Raw genomic sequence first — 20,463 nt, forward strand, 5'->3', positions numbered from 1 at the left:
CTGGTTACTGGTATTAAGCAGAGCTACAGTAAGTAGTATAGAGAATAAGTAAGGCAAGGTGTGTACATCAACCTGATCCTAGAGCATTTCCTATTTTTCTGTACGTAAATCCTAGACGTTATAACGCCCATCCATCCACCCACCCTCCTTTTGTTTTTACCTTAAGTAACCACCTGTCTTGTGTTTCCATACAAACGTAACATATACTTATTGTCCCGGATTTCCATGTACGCTGTTACACCGAGGCTATGAAGGCAGGCACGTACGACAAACACACACAACCAATAAAATACGACATGCATGACAAAACAGACAAGTAGAAGCTTCAACTTTGTTAGTATTCATAATAGTTGGATACACAATGTATAAGAGCACCAATAAAAATAAAAAATTACTTTTTCTCAAACATTTTTTTTTTTTTTAAGCCACAGAATATCCTACAGAAAGCAAAGAGATCTCTGTACAGAAACAAGCAACAGAATACCTCAGCAGCACAGTAAAACCTGCCGCTCAATTTCATATCTCAAAAACAAATTACCATTAAAACAAGACCAGCTGCCTGCTGCTAACCTAGAACACTACTTTACAGAAACATCGCTTTTATATTTAAAACACAAGATATGGAAGATTTATTATTTTTTTTCAAAAATTGTGAAAAAGTGCAATATAGGCTTGACTGTCTACAACTTAATAGGTTATTCCCAACGGGTTTAGCGTCCTGTCTTTTTCCTACGGTCCACTTTCTTTTTTCTTTTTAATTTTTTTTTATACATGTTCCTTTTGTATCCATAAGTAAAATCTCTTACAGTTATATTGACATTCATGATGATGTACATTATGAGAAACATGGTATTCACAAAAGTAGAGCATGTAACTAGGATTGCAATTACATTTCTTTGGGTAAGAGGGCAGATGAAAAACTAGCTTCTTACATTATCATATTTAATTTTTTTTTACATTGGAATTGTGTACAGAACAAGTTTATTTTTTCTTCATACAAAACAAACTACATGTAAAAAAAAATCTGAATCTGGGAGTCCCATTCAATAGGCCAACATCGTTGCAAGTAGCATTTAAAAAGAGCGATGAAGCAGTGTTTCTTTAAGAGACCTCAGATAACAGTAAACACTTATCCTTGATTGAAAAACCTGGTTTTCACATGACAGAGAGAGAGATAAAGAGCAAAAAACAGACCTCTTCAACCAAATATTGGCTCTTGGAAACAAGACATCCATTTCAAAGCACTTTCATATGATATATTGCCATTCCATTGAAACGACTGACTGGGTAGGATGTGTGATTGCAGGGTGAGGCACTCCGAGTCCAGCAGCCTCTGGAGGGTTCATGTCCCACAGATGGTTCTGAAAGGTCACCAGCTAACAAGCCCTACTACTTGGCACTCCAAGGCCAGGCTGGCCTGAGAGTGGTGATGCTGCGTGTCAGAGGGATCACAGTGTAACTGGAAAACGTCCACAGAGGGCACAGTCATCTCCAATGTAAACGTACGGACACGTTTCGTAAGGCTTTCTGAAACGGAGCTCCCACAAACAAAAAAAGACTGAACATTTCAATGTATAAAGGGGCAACACAATGCCAGAGAACGCAATAAACCATTCCAATGTAATGTACTAACACGCAAGGCATCTCCCCACAAGATATGAAAAGTGAGCGTTTCAGGGGCTATTTTGTCACTCTCCTCCCAAATAAAATGAAATGATTGGCTAGGCTGGGGGGGGGGATAGAATGAGGCCGTTTAAAAAAAACATATGTACATATCTATTCGGATATGTAAAAAACATACATGGCATATTAGAGAATAATAAGAGACTTGGCACAATATATAACACAGAGTAGGGAAAACAGACGTCATTGGATCAAAATGATAGCTATAAAATTACCGCTTTTATGGAAATGCAGGGGACTGTTGTCCAACGTTCACTTCACTGAAACAGGGCAATAGATATACAAAAACGCACAAATAAGTGACACTAATTAAACAAACACTGTGTTTAGATTGTGTTTCGTGAGCACCAACATGAAATACCAGCATATTTGACTCTTCCTCTTGACTTGGAATCACAATATGATGTCTGTCGGAACGGTCTCCCCGGCAACCATAGGAGCGGTCTCCCCGGCAACCATAGGAGCGGTCTCCCCGGCAACCATAGGAGCGGTCTCCCCGGCAATCAAAGTATGAGAGCAACCTTCTGATGCATTTCAGTTTGTGTGCTGAGAAAATTCACAATCTTCTGGTTGAAAGCGACCAATGTTAGATATCGTCTCTGAGAATGTTTCTTCATAAAAAGGTGAACTGTCGCATTTTAAAATGGCCATCTCCTTCCTGAGACTGAGCAAGGTAAGCCAAAAGTTGAAAAGTTTCAGTTGAGATTTTTTGTTTGTCTTGAGTGGGGTGTGTAAGATCCATTTACGGTATCCATTTTGTACCGGGGCATCGGGCTCCCAGTTTGCTGAGGGCTGGCAGTGTGTGTGTTCCTGCCTGTGTGTGTGTGTCTGCTTGTATGTGTGTGAGCAGCGTAATGAGTGGGCGTGTGGTTCTCAGGCTGTGGTTATAGCGTTTAGGTCCTTCATCAGGTCCTCTAGGTGGGCCATCTCCTCTGTCAACTCATCAGGCTCGTAGCTCTGAGGGAAAGGAACAGGGTTACTGCGGGGAGCAAGGGAGGAACAGGAGGGGAGGGAGGCAAGGACCTGGGGAAGGGAGAGGAGAGGGTCAGTTTGTTTTTGGAGGGGGTGGGAGTAATGAGGTTTACAAAATAAAGGGTGGGTGGGAAATTGGTCAATGGGACTGCAGCATGAAGCCAAGTCCAAGACAAACAAAGCAGCATCAACAGCCAACCAATATGTTAAGGCATTGAAAGGGGGCAAGACATCAATGTATGTGCAAAACCATTCCAATGAGTTAAGGGGAATTATCATGGGCAAAACCATTCCAATGGGTTAAGGGGAATTATCATGGGCAAAACCATTCCAATGGGTTAAGGGGAATTATCATGGGCAAAACCATTCCAATGGGTTTAGAGTAAGTATTAGAAATTGAATGCAATAATATCAATGATCACAAGCAGCCAACGATAACACCATAAAACAGTGAGGGAGGCAACAAGTTGCAAAGAATAAAGAGAGAAAAGAAACAGAAATGTGATTAAAATCCATGTCAATGTCATTTAGGATTGTGTCCAAAAAGAAACATGACATGCTCTTGGAATATATTCACTAGTTCAATGGGTTTGATTGATCTATGACCAGGTTTTAACCCAACATGACATAGTAATTCATGTGTACTTCCTGTAGTTAAAGTGTGTGTAAACTACAATAACAACCAACATTACATGATATGCCAGCTGATTTAACAGTCATAATCAGACATTGGCATGTTGTAGCCTTTCTACACTAAGACCTGGGGGGAGCAGTACTCACACTGTCTACATCCTCCAGCATCTTGCTGGTCTCGGGCACGTCTGGCGCACTGGGCACCGTGACTGACATGGGGGGACGGACCCTGCTCAGGGTGCCGATGGAGGCCGTCTTTACTGAGTGGAGCTGGGGCCCTGAGATACAGATGGAGAGAGAGACCGAGATACAGACAGAAAGAGAGACAGAGACAGGACAGACACAGTTCCAAAGGGATTGATAGTTAGAGGGAATCACAAGTCATCTTCATTAAATGTGTTTCCTTTCCTTTCTCAAGAAGCTCTACCAACAGTGTATGTTCATCTGCAGTTTGGGAGTGTAAAACATGTACAGGAAACTGCCCAAATAAAGGAAACACTTGAGTAAATGAGGGATACAAAGTATATTGTAAGCAGGTTAATTAAGCAATTAACATCCCATCATTCTTAGGGTGTCTACAGTTGCCTGTTATTTTGGCTACCATGGATGGAAGAAGAGATCTCAGTGACTTTGAAACAGGTGTATCAAAGGAGCATAGGGTGTGTGTGTGTGTGTGTGTGTGTGTGTGTGTGTGTGTGTGTATGTGCGTGTGTGTGTCAGTCACCGGATCTCAACCCAATCCAACACTTATGGGAGATTCTGCAGCGGCACCTGACAGCGTTTTCCACCATCAAGAAAACACCAAACTATTGCATTTCTAGTGGAAGAACGGTGTCACGCCTCCCAGGTGGCACTGTGGTCTAAGGCACTGCATCGCAGAGCTAGCTGTGTCACCAGAGATTCTGGGTTCGAGCCCAGGCTCTGTCGCAGCCGGCCGTGACCGGGAGGTCCATGGGGCAACGCACAATTGGCTCTATGGAAGAGAGGGTTTGGCCGGCAGTGATGTCCTTGTCTCATCGCGCACTCCTGTGGCGGGCCGGCCGCAGTGCACGCTGACCGGGTCGCCAGGTGTATGGTGTTTCCTCTGACACATTGGTGCAGCTGGCTTCCGGGTTGGATGTGCGTTGTGTCAAGAAGCAGTGCGGCTTGGTTGGGTTGTTTCGGAGGACGCATGGCTCTCGACCTTAGTCTCTCCCGAGCCCGTACGGGAGTTGTAGCGATGTGACAAGACTAACTACTACTAATTGGATACCACGGAATTGGGGAGAAAAAAGGGGTAAAAAAAAAAAGACCGGTGTCACATCCCTCCAATAGATTCTACAAGTGTCTGGAACTCTATGTCAAGGTGCATTGAAGCTGTTCTGGTGGCTCTTGGTGGCCCTACGCCCTATTAAGACACTGTGTTGGTGTTTCCTTTATTTTGGCAGTTACCTGTATGTGTACATACGCCTGTCCTAATGCATGGTGTGCATGTATGCATGCGAGTATGTGCTCCTCACCAGTCTGAGTAAGCAGCGGCATGCTGGGCAGGGCGGGCGACTCGAAGATGGCGGCGGGGTTGGCGGGCACGGCAAAGCTCTTGAGGGGGTGAGTGGGGCGCACGTGGGCGGTGGGGGGCTGGCCGGCGCTGCAGTAGCTGCCGCTGGCGCTGGGTTCATCGTCGGTGGCCGTGGAGTCTTGGTAGCTGCCCTCGGGTTCCGGGTGCTGGTGCTCGGCTTGGCAGGGGGGCTGGGCCTGGGGTGGGAGGGGCTCTGTGCTGGGGGTGTTCCTCACCGACTCTGCAGTCACAAAAGGAGTGTGGGGGGGACAGGTCAGTGGATGGTGTGTTTGAGACAGTATGTGTATAGCCTGGGTTCTAGAGTGGTTGTGTCCATAAATAAGAGGCGTTAGTATCAACGTCAGGATGAAGCCTGATGAGTTTGGTGGAAAATATGGAATAAATGTGTTATCAAGGTTGTTTGGTTCTGCAACACTCAAAGGTGTCATGACTGGTTTAATGTATTATAAATTACTATTGACCTTTATTTAACTAGGCAAGTCACACACTAATGAGTATTGGCGAGTGAATAGTGGACAAGGCCACAAGAACAATGAAATGAGACCGCTCCACAGATAAGAGGATGTGACAGCCCCACAGTGGACCCACAGATAAGAGGATGTGACAGCCCCACAGTGGACCCACAGATAAGAGGATGTGACAGCCCCACAGATAAGAGGATGTGACAGCCCCACAGTGGACCCCACAGATAAGAGGATGTGACAGCCCCACAGTGGACCCACAGATAAGAGGATGTGACAGCCCCACAGTGGACCCCACAGATAAGAGGATGTGACAGCCCCACAGTGGACCCACAGATAAAAGGATGTGACAGCCCCACAGATAAGAGGATGTGACAGCCCCACAGTGGACCCCACAGATAAGAGGATGTGACAGCCCCACAGTGGACCCCACAGATAAAAGGATGTGACAGCCCCACAGTGGACCCCACAGATAAGAGGATGTGACAGCCCCACAGATAAGAGGATGTGACAGCCCCACAGTGGACCCCACAGATAAGAGGATGTGACAGCCCCACAGTGGACCCCACAGATAAGAGGATGTGACAGCCCCACAGTGGACCCACAGATAAGAGGATGTGACAGCCCCACAGTGGACCCACAGATAAGAGGATGTGACAGCCCCACAGTGGACCCACAGATAAAAGGATGTGACAGCCCCACAGTGGACCCACAGATAAGAGGATGTGACAGCCCCACAGTGGACCCACAGATAAGAGGATGTGACAGCCCCACAGTGGACCCACAGATAAGAGGATGTGACAGCCCCACAGTGGACCCACAGATAAAAGGATGTGACAGCCCCACAGATAAGAGGATGTGACAGCCCCACAGTGGACCCCACAGATAAGAGGATGTGACAGCCCCACAGTGGACCCCACAGATAAAAGGATGTGACAGCCCCACAGTGGACCCCACAGATAAGAGGATGTGACAGCCCCACAGATAAGAGGATGTGACAGCCCCACAGTGGACCCCACAGATAAGAGGATGTGACAGCCCCACAGTGGACCCCACAGATAAGAGGATGTGACAGCCCCACAGTGGACCCACAGATAAGAGGATGTGACAGCCCCACAGTGGACCCACAGATAAGAGGATGTGACAGCCCCACAGTGGACCCACAGATAAAAGGATGTGACAGCCCCACAGTGGACCCACAGATAAGAGGATGTGACAGCCCCACAGTGGACCCACAGATAAGAGGATGTGACAGCCCCACAGTGGACCCACAGATAAGAGGATGTGACAGCCCCACAGTGGACCCACAGATAAGAGGATGTGACAGCCCCACAGTGGACCCACAGATAAAAGGATGTGACAGCCCCACAGATAAGAGGATGTGACAGCCCCACAGTGGACCCACAGATAAGAGGATGTGACAGCCCCACAGTGGACCCCACAGATAAGAGGATGTGACAGCCCCACAGTGGACCCACAGATAAGAGGATGTGACAGCCCCACAGTGGACCCACAGATAAGAGGATGTGACAGCCCCACAGTGGACCCACAGATAAGAGGATGTGACAGCCCCACAGTGGACCCACAGATAAAAGGATGTGACAGCCCCACAGTGGACCCACAGATAAGAGGATGTGACAGCCCCACAGTGGACCCACAGATAAGAGGATGTGACAGCCCCACAGTGGACCCACAGATAAGAGGATGTGACAGCCCCACAGTGGACCCACAGATAAAAGGATGTGACAGCCCCACAGTGGACCCACAGATAAAAGGATGTGACACCCCCACAGTGGACCCACAGATAAGAGGATGTGACAGCCCCACAGATAAGAGGATGTGACAGCCCCACAGTGGACCCCACAGATAAGAGGATGTGACAGCCCCACAGTGGACCCACAGATAAAAGGATGTGACAGCCCCACAGATAAGAGGATGTGACAGCCCCACAGTGGACCCACAGATAAGAGGATGTGACAGCCCCACAGTGGACCCACAGATAAGAGGATGTGACAGCCCCACAGTGGACCCACAGATAAGAGGATGTGACAGCCCCACAGTGGACCCACAGATAAGAGGATGTGACAGCCCCACAGATAAGAGGATGTGACAGCCCCACAGTGGACCCCACAGATAAGAGGATGTGACAGCCCCACAGTGGACCCACAGATAAGAGGATGTGACAGCCCCACAGATAAGAGGATGTGACAGCCCCACAGTGGACCCCACAGATAAGAGGATGTGACAGCCCCACAGTGGACCCACAGATAAGAGGATGTGACAGCCCCACAGATAAGAGGATGTGACAGCCCCACAGTGGACCCACAGATAAGAGGATGTGACAGCCCCACAGTGGACCCACAGATAAGAGGATGTGACAGCCCCACAGTGGACCCACAGATAAGAGGATGTGACAGCCCCACAGTGGACCCACAGATAAGAGGATGGACATGAAGATGAAAGATAATGCTCCTGTGTTCTTCCTTAAAATCAGGCCAGAAAGACAGACAGAACGACCAGGTGGGCCCTTGGCGCTGCCCGCTTGTAATCCCTCCTCCATCCTGCGGGCGGCAGCGGTCTCTCACCTGTGGAGCCCACCATGTCTAGATAGGAGATGGGGGTGGCGCAGGCGTGCGGGCGCAGGTGGGCACTGCCCTGGTGGTGATGGAGGTAGCTGCGTGTCGGGGATGCCAGGCTGCCCGTGTGATAATGGTGGTGATGGTTATCAAGGGAATGGATGGGGTGAGCGCTAATCACGGCTGTGAATGGACACACACAGAGACAACATTTAACCAGCCGCGCTGACGAAGGGATGGGGAAGCAGTGCTGTTCAAACACACACACACACACACACACACACACACACACACACACACACACACACACCAGGTTCATAGTGACACCATAAAGCAGTAGTATTTAACCATACACACGTATACAATAACTCCACAGAGTGCGTCTGATGGACATTTGAATTGGCAGCATAATTTGGTAGTGAATGAATGTGTTAAACTGAAATGAGATGAAGGCTAAAATATAGAAACAGATCCTATAGAACCACATGGTGACTGTAGTGCGCTCAGTCTATTGACTGTAGTGCATTATCACGGGAGGGAGAAACCAGCATATTCTTTTCCTTTCAGCTGAACAGTACGATAGTCTGAGTGGTAAATAATCTATTGACCTCAGTGTATTGACCAATGAGAGCACAGATCTCAAACACACACTTACGCTGGGGGGGCTGCGTATCGAAGGGCATCATCATTTTAGGCCGCATCCCCCGGCGCCCTGCCAGCGCAGATATGCTGTCTTCTGATTCGTGGCCTGCAAGTCAGAGTTTTTCCTTGATCACTATTGGTAGTGACTCTGAATGAAGAACGTCTGAAAATGTAACTAACTGTTCTTGGATTGACAGGAACAATCGAAGGATTTGGTAATCTGGCTCCTGAGAGAAATCTGTGACTCAGTCGTGAGGCTGTGTTTGGTTAGTGGTGATTCTTCCCTCTAAACACAATGTATGAAATGTTAAATGTATGAAAAGCAGGAAATGTTTAGCATGACAACGACAAAGACACTGCCTCTTCAAAACACAGACAAAGGAATCCCCAAACTGACTACATCAATCTGACCTCGGTAGGAGTTCCGTCTCTGCAGCAGGCTGTTGTCCAGGCTGGGGTCCACGGGGTTGATGTCCTGCGAGGTGCGGGGGATGGGGGTGTCAGTCATCACCGGGTTGGGCTCGGGGGACTTGTCAATGGGCTTGAGCTCCAGCCGCTCGTGGTGGATCCATAGGTCTGGAGGCTTCAGGTCCTTGGAGTTGCCCTTGTACTTGTGGGAGCTGTTGGACGACTTGGAGGCCGCCCGCTTCCTATGGGTTAGAGAAGAGGAAAGGGGGGGGGTTAGGGGTTGAGATGTCAGTTGAAAAGGGGGAGGTGGATCCCCGTTAACTGTTGCAAAAGCAGCAGCTACTCTTCCTGGGGTCCACACAAAACATAATACAGAATGACATAATACAGAATGACATAATACAGAATGACATAATACAGAACACTAATAGACAAGAACAGCTCAAGGACAGAACTACATACATCTTTTTTTTAAAAGCAGATGTAGCCTACATATCAATCAAGATCTAATAGGGGAGCGTTATTTTGCCGATGAGGTGTTGATTTATCTGTTTTTCGAAACCAGGTTTGCTGTTTATTCGAGCAATCTGAGATGGAAGGAAGTTCCATGCAATAAGGGCTCTATATAATACTGTACGCTTTCTCGAATTTGTTCTGGATTTTGGGGACTGTGAAAAGACCCCTGGTGGCATGTCTGGTGGGGTAAGTGTGTGTGTCAGAGCTGTGTGTAAATTGACTATACAAACAATTTGAGATTTTCAACACATGAATGTTTCTTATGAAAAGACGTGATGCAGTCAGTCTCTCCTCAACTCTTAGCCAAGAGAGACTGGCATGTATATCAGCCCTCTGATTACAATGAAGAGCAAAACGTGCCGCTCTGTTCTGGGCCAGCTGCAGCTTAACTAGCTCTTTCCTTGCAGCACTGGACCACACGACTGGACAATAATCAAGATTAGACAAAACTAGAGCCTGAAGGACTTGCTTTTTGGAATGTGGTGTCAAAAAAGCAGAGCATCTCTTTATTATGGCCAGACCTCTCCCCATCTTTACAACCATTGAATCTATATGTTTTGACCATGACAGTTTACAGTCTAAGGTAACGCCAAGTAATTTAGTCTCCTCAACCTGTTCAACAACCACACCATTAAATTACTAGATTCAGCTGAGGTCTAGAACATAGGGAATGATTTGTACCAAATACAATGCTCTTAGTTTTAGAGATGTTCAGGGGGGGTGTTGTCGGTTGAAGGGGGGGTGTTGTCGGTTGAAGGGGGGGTGTTGTCGGTTGAAGGGGGGGTGTTGTCGGTTGAAGGGGGGGTGTTGTCGGTTGAAGGGGGGTGATGTCGGTTGAAGGGGGGGTGTTGTCGGTTGAAGGGAGGGGTGATGTCGGTTGAAAAGGGGGAATCAAATTAAGTGGTAGGGAAAGGAAAGTGAAAGATGACAGAAGGAAAGGTAGGTGGAAAAAGGAAAGCAGACATTCCTGCTCCTCTCAGGTATTGTGTGTGTTATAACCCTGTGTTGTTGGTCTGGTATTGGCTGGGACATTAGTGACCTAAGAGACATTATTGCTACAGCGCACCAGCTCACTTTTTCTGGTGGGAGGTGGTGCGTCGTGTGCAGAGGAAGGCCCCCACAACCACCACAATGATGGTGAACGCTCCCACAGAGATGATGACGACGATGACCAGGATGTGGTTGTCCCCACTTCCTGTAATTCCTGGTTTTCCTGGAACAAAATGGACCAGAGAGGTGAGAAAGAAAATCCTATTTATCCACATAATAATTAATGTCCTCATTGGAGATCAAATAGCATATTTAACAATTAATTTGTGTGTTCATTCATTAATTTCCCATTACACTTCTTTTAGAATGATGACTAATATTTCAGACCAATAGGAGACTTGTATAAGGGGTTTGGGTTAGATTACATTTCATGAATTACTTCTGTCCCATTTTATGTGGATAGTCCCATATAGATGCTCCATGGATGGTCACACTATCAACAAACTATCTGTTGATAAGCAACTGCTTGCTAAGGTTAGGTTTAGAATGTGGGTTAAGGTGAATGTTAGAGTAAGGGTTAGAGTAAGGGTTAAGTTTAGGGCTAGGGTAAGGATTAAAGGTTCCGTTTAGGGTTAGGATAAGGGCTAGGGTAAGGATTAAAGTAAAGTTTAAGTTTAGGGTTAAGATGAGGATTAAAGTAAAGGTTCCGTTTAGGGTTAGAATAAGGGCTAGGGTAAGGATTAAAGTAAAGGTTCTGTTTAGGGTTAGTATAAGGGCTAGGGTAAGGGTTAAGGTAAAGGTTCCGTTTAGGGCTAGAATAAGGGCTAGGGTAAGGATTAAAGTAAAGGTTCTGTTTAGGGTTAGGGTTAAGGTAAATGTTAAGTTTAGGGTTAGGATAAGGGCTAGGGTAAGGATTAAAGTAAAGGTTACGTTTAGGGCTTAGGGCTAGGGTAAGGATTAAAGTAAAGGTTCTGTTTAGGGTTAGGATAAGGATTAAAGTAAAGGTTATGTTTAGGGCTAGGGTAAGGATTAAAGTAAAGGTTCTGTTTAGGGTTAGGATAAGGGCTAGGGTAAGGATTAAAGTAAAGTTTAAGTTTAGGGTTAAGATGAGGATTAAAGTAAAGGTTCCGTTTAGGGTTAGAATAAGGGCTAGGGTAAGTATTAAAGTAAAGGTTCTGTTTAGGGTTAGGATAAGGGCTAGGGTAAGGGTTAAGGTAAAGGTTCCGTTTAGGGCTAGGGTTAAGGTAAATGTTAAGTTTAGGGTTAGGATAAGGGCTAGGGTAAGGATTAAAGTAAAGGTTACGTTTAGGGCTAGGGTAAGGATTAAAGTAAAGGTTCAGTTTAGGGTTAGGATAAGGGCTAGGGTAAGGGTTAAGGTAAAGGTTCCGTTTAGGGCTAGGGTTAAGGTAAATGTTAAGTTTAGGGTCAGGATAAGGGCTAGGGTAAGGATTAAAGTAAAGGTTAAGTTTAGGGCTAGGGTAAGAATTAAAGTAAAGGTTAAGTTTAGGGCTAGGGTAAGGATTAAAGTAAAGGTTCCGTTTAGGGTTAGGATAAGGGCTAGGGTAAGGATTCAAGTAAAGGTTCCGTTTAGGGCTAGGGTTAAGGTAAAGGTTAAGTTTAGGGTCAGGGTAATGGTTAAGTTTAGGGCTAGGGTTAAGGTAAAGGTTAAGTTTAGGGTCAGGGTAAAGGTTCTGTTTAGGGCTAGGGTTAAGGTAAAGGTTAAGTTTAGGGCTAGGTTAAGGGTTAAGGTGAAGTTTAGGGCAAGGGTTAAGGTAAAGGTTAAGTTTAGGGTTAGGGCAAGGGTTAAGGTAAAGGTAAAGGGTTAGGGCAAGGGTTAAGGTAAATGTTAAGTTTAGGATTAGGGCAAGGGCTAGAGTAAGGGTTAAGTTTAGGGTTAGGGCTAAGGGTTAGGGTAAAGGTTAAGTTTAGGATCAGGGTAAAGGTTAAGTTTAGGGTTAGGGCTAGGTAAAGGTTAAGTTTAGGACTAGGGTTAGGGTAAGGGTTAAGGTAAAGGTTAAGTTTAGGGTAAGGGTTAAGGTAAGGGTTAGGTTTAAGGGTTAAGGTAAAGGTTAAGTTCAGGGTTAGGGTTAGGGCTAGGGTTAAGGTAAAGGTAAAGGTAAGGGTTAAGTTTAAGGGTTAAGGTAAAGGTTAAGCTCAGGGTTAGGGTAAGGGTTAAGGTAAAGATTAAGATTAGGGTTAGGATAAGGGTTCATGTAAAGGTTAAGTTCAGGGTTAGGGTAAGGGTTAAGGTAAAGGTTAAGTTTAGGGTAAGGGTTAAGGTAAAGGTAAGGGTTAGGTTTAAGGGTTAAGGTAAAGGTTAAGTTCAGGGTTAGGGCTAGGGTTAAGGTAAAGGTAAAGGTTAAGTTTAGGGTTAGGATAAGGGTTAAGGTAAAGGTTAAGTTAAGGGTTAGGATAAGCGTTAAGTTCAGGGTTAGGGTAAGGGTTAAGGTAAAGGTTAAGTTTAGGGCTAGGGTAAGGGTTAAGGTAAAGGTTAAGTTTAGGGTTAGGGTAAGGGTTAAGGTAAAGGTTAAGTTTAGGGCTAGGGTAAGGGTTAAGGTAAAGGTTAAGTTTAGGGTTAGGATAAGGGTTAAGGTAAAGGTTAGGGTTAGGGTTAGGATAAGGGTTAAGGTAAAGGTTAAGTTCAGGGTTAGGGTAAGGGTTAAGGTAAAGGTTAAGTTTAGGGTTAGGATAAGGGTTAAGGTAAAGGTTAAGTTTAGGGTTAGGATAAGGGTTAAGGTAAAGGTTAAGTTTAGGCTTAGGATAAGAGTTAAGGTAAAGGTTAAGTTCAGGGTTAGGGCTAGGGTAAGGGTTAAGGTAAAGGTTAAGTTTAGGGTTAAGGTAAGGGTTAAGGTAAAGGTAAAGGTTAGGGTTAGGGTAAGGGTTAAGGTAAAGGTTAAGTTTAGAGCTAGGGTAAGGGTTAAGGTAAAGGTTAAGTTTAGGGTTAGGGTAAAGGTTAAGTTCAGGGTTAGGGTTAGGGTAAGGGTTAAGGTAAAGGTTAAGTTTAGGGCTAGGGTAAGGGTTAAGGTAAAGGTTAAGTTTAGGGCTAGGATAAGGGTTAAGGTAAAGGTTAAGTTTAGGGCTAGGATAAGGGTTAAGGTAAAGGTTAGGGTTAGGGTAAGGGTTAAGGTAAAGGTTAATTTCAGGGTTAGGATAAGGGTTAAGGTAAAGGTTAAGTTTAGGGTTAGGGTAAGGGTAAGGGTTAAGGTAAAGGTTAAGTTTAGGGTTAGGGTAAAGGTTAAGTTTAGGGTTAAGGTAAAGGTAAAGGTAAAGGTTAAGTTTAGGGTTAGGGTAAGGGTTAGGGTTCAGTTTAGGGTTAGGATAAGGGTTAAGGTTAAGTTTAGGGTTAGGGCTAGGGTTAAGGTTAAGTTTAGGGTTAGGATAAGGGTCAAGGTTAAGTTTAGGGTTAGGATAAAGGTAAAGGTAAAGGTTAAGTTCAGGGTTAGGATAAGGGTTAAGGTAAAGGTTAAGTTCAGGGTTAGGGCTAGGGTAAGGGTTAAGGTAAAGGTTAAGTTTAGGGTTAGGATAAGGGTTAAGGTAAAGGTTAAGTTCAGGGTTAGGGCTAGGGCAAGGGTTAAGGTAAAGGTAAAGGTTAAGTTCAGGTTTAGGGTTAGGGTTAGGGTAAGGGTTAAGGTAAAGGTTAAGTTTAGGGCTAGGATAAGGGTTAAGGTAAAGGTTAAGTTTAGGGCTAGGATAAGGGTTAAGGTAAAGGTTAAGTTCAGGGTTAGGGTAAGGGTTAAGGTAAAGGTTAAGTTTAGGGTTAGGATAAGGGTTAAGGTAAAGGTTAAGTTTAGGGTTAGGATAAGGGTTAAGGTAAAGGTTAAGTTTAGGCTTAGGATAAGAGTTAAGGTAAAGGTTAAGTTCAGGGTTAGGGCTAGGGTAAGGGTTAAGGTAAAGGTTAAGTTTAGGGTTAAGGTAAGGGTTAAGGTAAAGGTTAGGGTTAGGGTAAGGGTTAAGGTAAAGGTTAAGTTTAGAGCTAGGGTAAGGGTTAAGGTAAAGGTTAAGTTTAGGGCTAGGGTAAGGGTTAAGGTAAAGGTTAAGTTTAGGGTTAGGATAAGGGTTAAGGTAAAGGTTAGGGTTAGGGTTAGGATAAGGGTTAAGGTAAAGGTTAAGTTCAGGGTTAGGGTAAGGGTTAAGGTAAAGGTTAAGTTTAGGGTTAGGATAAGGGTTAAGGTAAAGGTTAAGTTTAGGGTTAGGATAAGGGTTAAGGTAAAGGTTAAGTTTAGGCTTAGGATAAGAGTTAAGGTAAAGGTTAAGTTCAGGGTTAGGGCTAGGGTAAGGGTTAAGGTAAAGGTTAAGTTTAGGGTTAAGGTAAGGGTTAAGGTAAAGGTAAAGGTTAGGGTTAGGGTAAGGGTTAAGGTAAAGGTTAAGTTTAGAGCTAGGGTAAGGGTTAAGGTAAAGGTTAAGTTTAGGGTTAGGGTAAAGGTTAAGTTCAGGGTTAGGGTTAGGGTAAGGGTTAAGGTAAAGGTTAAGTTTAGGGCTAGGGTAAGGGTTAAGGTAAAGGTTAAGTTTAGGGCTAGGATAAGGGTTAAGGTAAAGGTTAGGGTTAGGGTAAGGGTTAAGGTAAAGGTTAATTTCAGGGTTAGGATAAGGGTTAAGGTAAAGGTTAAGTTTAGGGTTAGGGTAAGGGTAAGGGTTAAGGTAAAGGTTAAGTTTAGGGTTAGGGTAAAGGTTAAGTTTAGGGTTAAGGTAAAGGTAAAGGTAAAGGTTAAGTTTAGGGTTAGGGTAAGGGTTAGGGTTCAGTTTAGGGTTAGGATAAGGGTTAAGGTTAAGTTTAGGGTTAGGGCTAGGGTTAAGGTTAAGTTTAGGGTTAGGATAAGGGTCAAGGTTAAGTTTAGGGTTAGGATAAAGGTAAAGGTTAAGTTCAGGGTTAGGATAAGGGTTAAGGTAAAGGTTAAGTTCAGGGTTAGGGCTAGGGTAAGGGTTAAGGTAAAGGTTAAGTTTAGGGTTAGGATAAGGGTTAAGGTAAAGGTTAAGTTCAGGGTTAGGGCTAGGGCAAGGGTTAAGGTAAAGGTAAAGGTTAAGTTCAGGTTTAGGGTTAGGGTTAGGGTAAGGGTTAAGGTAAAGGTTAAGTTTAGGGCTAGGATAAGGGTTAAGGTAAAGGTTAAGTTTAGGGCTAGGATAAGGGTTAAGGTAAAGGTTAGGATAAGGGTTAAGGTAAAGGTTAAGTTTAGGGTTAGGATAAGGGTTAAGGTAAAGGTTAAGTTCAGGGTTAGGGTTAGGGTAAGGGTTAAGGTAAAGGTTAAGTTTAGGGCTAGGATAAGGGTTAAGGTTAAGTTTAGGGCTAGGATAAGGGTTAAGGTAAAGGTTAAGTTTAGGGCTAGGATAAGGGTTAAGGTAAAGGTTAGGATAAGGGTTAAGGTAAAGGTAAAGGTTAAGGTAAAGGTTAGGATAAGGGTTAAGGTAAAGGTAAAGGTTAAGGTTAAGTTTAGGATAAGGGTTAAGGTAAAGGTAAAGGTTAAGGTTAAGTTTAGGATAAGGGTTAAGGTAAAGGTTAAGGTTAAGGTTAGGATAAGGGTTAAGGTAAAGGTAAAGGTTAAGGTAAAGGTTAGGATAAGGGTTAAGGTAAAGGTTAGGATAAGGGTTAAGGTAAAGGTTAAGGTTAGGATAAGGGTTAAGGTAAAGGTTAAGGTTAGGATAAGGGTTAAGGTAAAGGTTAAGGTTAGGATAAGGGTTAAGGTTAAGGTTAGGATAAGGGTTAAGGTAAAGGTTAAGGTTAGGATAAGGGTTAAGGTAAAGGTTAAGGTTAGGATAAGGGTTAAGGTTAGGATAAGGGTTAAGGTTAAGGTTAGGATAAGGGTTAAGGTAAAGGTTAAGGTTAGGATAAGGGTTAAGGTAAAGGTTAGGATAAGGGTTAAGGTAAAGGTTAAGGTTAGAATAAGGGTTAAGGTAAAGGTTAAGGTTAGGATAAGGGTTAAGGTTAGGATAAGGGTTAAGGTAAAGGTTAAGGTTAGGATAAGGGTTAAGGTAAAGGTTAGGATAAGGGTTAAGGTAAAGGTTAAGGTTAGGATAAGGGTTAAGGTAAAGGTTAAGGTTAGTGCTAGGGCTAGGGTTAAGGTAAAGGTTAAGGTTAGGATAAGGGTTAGTTCAGATGTTGACAGTTGAACATCTACAAACCATCTACTTAGAACTATCCAAATAAAGTGCTACTTATGTGAATAGGGCTTTGTTCAGTTCCTGCACACTCTCTTAGCTGAGAAACACATTAGTGCTCAATGCAGAATTGGTGTCAATTCCAGTTCAGCTTCGGTCCAGAAATGAATCCAATGTACCATGGAACTGAACAAAGCCCTATTCACACTAACATCCATTTATGGAGGTGGAATGAAATGTACCCACACTGCAGCCAATTGAGTGGATCAAATCAGAATGGACAATGGTGACCTGAAAAGGCCATTACCGTGTGAAGACCCAAAGCCATGGTCAAGAGGTGGTTGGTTACTTCCTGGTTTAACTGGCAAATTGGCTGAGAGAGGAGACAAAACCAGCAGTTATTACACCCAGTTAATTAAATACTACCTGACTTATTTCACCTTACCAGAACGCAGATGAAGGGCTTTAGGCACGTGAGTGAGGAAAAAGAACACAATCTGCACAGTCAATCAGTCATTGAGAAGAAGTGAATGGAAGGGAAGAGGGAATTACCTTGGTCATTAGCCATTTTGTCAGAGGATTCAGCTAAACAGGCCAAAGGAGACAGTAGCCAGGGAGAGAAAATACAAAGCAAACACTGGTTAGAGGAGTTAAGGAGAGCAGTGGGAGAAGGAGAGAGAAAGGGGGGGGTAGAGCGAGAAAGGAGGCGGTAGAGCGAGAAAGGAGGGGGTAGAGAGAGAGAGGGGGGTAGAGAGAGAGAGGGGGGTAGAGAGAGAGAGGGGGGTAGAGAGAGAGAGGGGGGTAGAGAGAGAAGGGGGTAGAGAGAGAAGGGGGTAGAGAGAGAGAGGGGGGTAGAGAGAGAGAGGGGGTAGAGAGAGAGAGGGGGGTAGAGAGAGAGAGGGGGGTAGAGAGAGAGAGGGGGGTAGAGAGAGAAGGGGGATAGAGAGAGAGGGGGGGGTAGAGAGAGAGAGGGGGGTAGAGAGAGAGAGGGGGGTAGAGAGAGAGAGGGGGGTAGAGAGAGAAGGGGGTAGAGAGAGAGGGGGGGTAGAGAGAGAGAGGGGGGTAGAGAGAGAGAGGGGGTAGAGAGAGAGAGGGGGGTAGAGAGAGAGAGGGGGGTAGAGAGAGAGAGGGGGGTAGAGAGAGAAGGGGGATAGAGAGAGAAGGGGGATAGAGAGAGAGGGGGGGTAGAGAGAGAGGGGGGTAGAGAGAGAAGGGGGTAGAGAGAGAAGGGGGTAGAGAGAGAAGGGGGTAGAGAGAGAAGGGGGTAGAGAGAGAAGGGGGTAGAGAGAGGGGGATAGAGAGAGGGGGGGTAGAGAGAGAGGGGGTAGAGAGAGAGGGGGTAGAGAGAGAGGGTGGTAGAGAGAGGGGTAAAGGGTACAGCATTGGAGGGGTAAGGCAAGCAGGTGTGAGCATCAATAAAGGAGAGAGAGACAGAGAGAGAGGGGAGAGGGAGAGATTAGGAGAGATTGAGAGAGAAAGAAAGAAAGAGAGCGAAAGAAAGAAAGAGCGAAAGAAAGAGCGAGAAAGAGAGCGAGAGCAGGAGAGAGGGCAGGCTCGGCTCAACAGAATGGTATGTTCTTTACCAGCATCTATAGAAAAGGGATTGAGAATGCAGCCAGCTACAGTGAAGAGAAGCTAAGATAATTATTTGAATCTTGACCATTCAGCCCATCATAACGCATATTAATAACTCAACCAATAAGAACATTTAATACAATCATCCCAACGTTCAACCTTTCAGAGCCTATCAACCTCCAGGGATCCCCCCCCCCCCTTTCAGAGCCTATCAACCTCCAGGGATCCCCCCCCCCCCCCCCTTTCAGAGCCTATCAACCTCCAGGGATCCCCCCCCCCTTTCAGAGCCTATCAACCTCCAGGGATCCCCCCCCCCCCCCCTTTCAGAGCCTATCAACCTCCAGGGATCCCCCCCCCCTTTCAGAGCCTATCAACCTCCAGGGATCCCCCCCCTTTCAGAGCCTATCAACCTCCAGGGATCCCCCCCCCCCCCCTTTCAGAGCCTATCAACCTCCAGGGACCCCCCCCCCCCCCCCTTTCTGAGCCTATCAACCTCCAGGGATCCCCCCCCCCCCCCCTTTCAGAGCCTATCAACCACCAGGGATCCCCCCCCTTTCAGAGCCTATCAACCTCCAGGAATTCCCCCCCCCCCCCCCCCCTTCAGAGCCTATCAACCTCCAGGGATTCCCCCCCCCCCCCCCCCCACACTTACTCTTGGGGGTGCGGAAGTGTACGGCCTCTGACATTGGGCCCATGCCCTTGGAGTTACGGGCCTGGATCTTGAAGTAGTAGGTGGTGTCCAGAGTCAGCTCCTGGATCTGGTGGGTCAACCTGTTGCCCACCACCGGCTCTATCACCCAGTCATGCACCTCCGCATTCACATCAGTACTGTAGTAGATTATGTAGCCTAGTGGAGAGATAGGGGGAGAGAGAGAGAGATGGGGAAAAGGAAAGGAGAGAGATGGGGAAAAGGAGAGAGAGAGAGAGATGGGGGGAAAGGAGAGAGATGGGGGAAAGGAGAGAGATGGGGGAAAGGAGAGAGATGGGGGAAAGGAGAGAGATGGGGGAAAGGAGAGAGATGGGGGAAAGGAGAGAGATGGGGGAAAGGAGAGAGATGGGGGAAAGGAGAGAGATGGGGGAAAGGAGAGAGATGGGGGAAAGGAGAGAGATGGGGGAAAGGAGGGAGATGGATGGAAAGGAGCGAGAGAGAGAGATCGGAGGAGAGGAGATAGAGGTAGATGGGGGAGAGGAGAAGGTTAGAGAACTGTTTCAGACCACTTGTTTCTCTGACTCTGAATAAACCTGATAAGAGTGTGTGTGGTCTCACCTGTGATTTTTCCATTGGCCTCTGAGGGGGGCTGCCAGTTGACTATGATGGTACGTGGTTTCAGCTCCTTGCTCACCACAGTCACATCTTTGGGGGACGAGCTGGGAACTGTGAAAGTCAAACAGAAAGTCAGTATGGGAACAAGGCCATTAATGAGGGAACGCTTGGCTTTGACATCAAATAGGGTCTGCTTATATTATTACTGTTTGACACCTGTACCAGTGTGTGTAACCTGTACCAGTGTGTGTAACCTGTACCAGTGTGTGTAACCTGTACCAGTGTGTGTAACCTGAAATGGAAAAGTGTTTTTTGCATATCCCACTCCCCTGAGACACCCTCAGAGAGTAGGGTCACGGCATGGGATCAGACATTATTGCTGGCGACCCAGGAGCAATTAGGGGTAAGTGCCTTGCTCAAGGGCAGATTTTCTGATTTTCTTTCCCCTCTGGGACACGAACTAGCAACCTATAGGTTACTGACCCAATGCTCTAATCACTAGGAGACCTGCCACATATCAGAGAAAAGCAGTCAATGACAAACACCCACGACAATCAGCTTTGACAGAACCAGGATATTCTGTGTAGTCATGTTAAAACACAAACTTCATTCAAGATGCTTTCGTGTGTGTGTGTGTGTGTATGTACTCGGTATGCCTGTGTATGTGTGTGTGTGTGTGTGTGTGTGTGTGTGTGTGTGTGTGTGTGTGTGTGTGTGTGTATGTACTCGGTATGCCTGTGTATGTGTGCTCTTACTGGTCTCAAAGGTGGTTCCCTGGGCCGTCATGCTCCAGGTGCTGGTCCTCCGGCCCTTGGTCACCATGACAGAGAACTCATAGAGCGTGTTGGGCTTCAGGCCCGTCACCATGTGGCTCAGGTTGGTGGTGTTGGCCGTCTGAAAACACACACGCAGGCACACACACATGCGCAGACACACACACACACACACACGCGCAGACACACACACGCGCAGACACACACACACAGTACACACAGAAAAACAGTTCATAATGGAAGGTACAGACTTTGACCACAAGACCAACAGAACCAGAGTGCTTCAAAGCAGAAACCTGCTCCATGCATCTTTAAATAAAGA

At 46.0% G+C, this 20,463-nt stretch overlaps 1 protein-coding gene across 14 annotated transcripts in view; it reads right to left on the reverse strand.

The window, feature by feature from the left end:
* Window positions 1–317: 317 nt before the first annotated feature.
* LOC110506206 (neogenin) overlaps window positions 318–20,463 on the reverse strand; it is a 214,967-nt gene continuing 194,821 nt past the window's right edge. For 4 of the 14 annotated variants that reach the window (XM_036981350.1, XM_036981359.1, XM_036981356.1 and 1 more), the window contains exons 18-29: window positions 20,124–20,262; window positions 19,372–19,479; window positions 18,757–18,951; window positions 17,082–17,114; window positions 16,837–16,902; window positions 10,524–10,662; window positions 8,937–9,175; window positions 8,539–8,631; window positions 7,893–8,066; window positions 4,788–5,066; window positions 3,436–3,566; window positions 318–2,706 (exon numbers count right to left, since the gene is read on the reverse strand). In XM_036981350.1, coding sequence (XP_036837245.1) covers window positions 2,557–2,706; window positions 3,436–3,566; window positions 4,788–5,066; window positions 7,893–8,066; window positions 8,539–8,631; window positions 8,937–9,175; window positions 10,524–10,662; window positions 16,837–16,902; window positions 17,082–17,114; window positions 18,757–18,951; window positions 19,372–19,479; window positions 20,124–20,262 — 1,746 coding nt within the window. In that variant the 3' untranslated portion in view covers window positions 318–2,556. Of the gene's footprint in view, window positions 2,804–3,435; window positions 3,567–4,787; window positions 5,067–7,892; window positions 8,067–8,538; window positions 8,632–8,936; window positions 9,176–10,523; window positions 10,663–16,836; window positions 16,903–17,081; window positions 17,115–18,756; window positions 18,952–19,371; window positions 19,480–20,123; window positions 20,263–20,463 lie in introns of all 14 variants that reach the window. The other 10 variants (XM_036981357.1, XM_036981364.1, XM_036981363.1 and 7 more) reach the window with 8 other exon arrangements.

Source organism: Oncorhynchus mykiss, chromosome 6, assembly GCF_013265735.2.
Source record: "Oncorhynchus mykiss isolate Arlee chromosome 6, USDA_OmykA_1.1, whole genome shotgun sequence".
Lineage (NCBI taxonomy): Eukaryota > Metazoa > Chordata > Actinopteri > Salmoniformes > Salmonidae > Oncorhynchus > Oncorhynchus mykiss.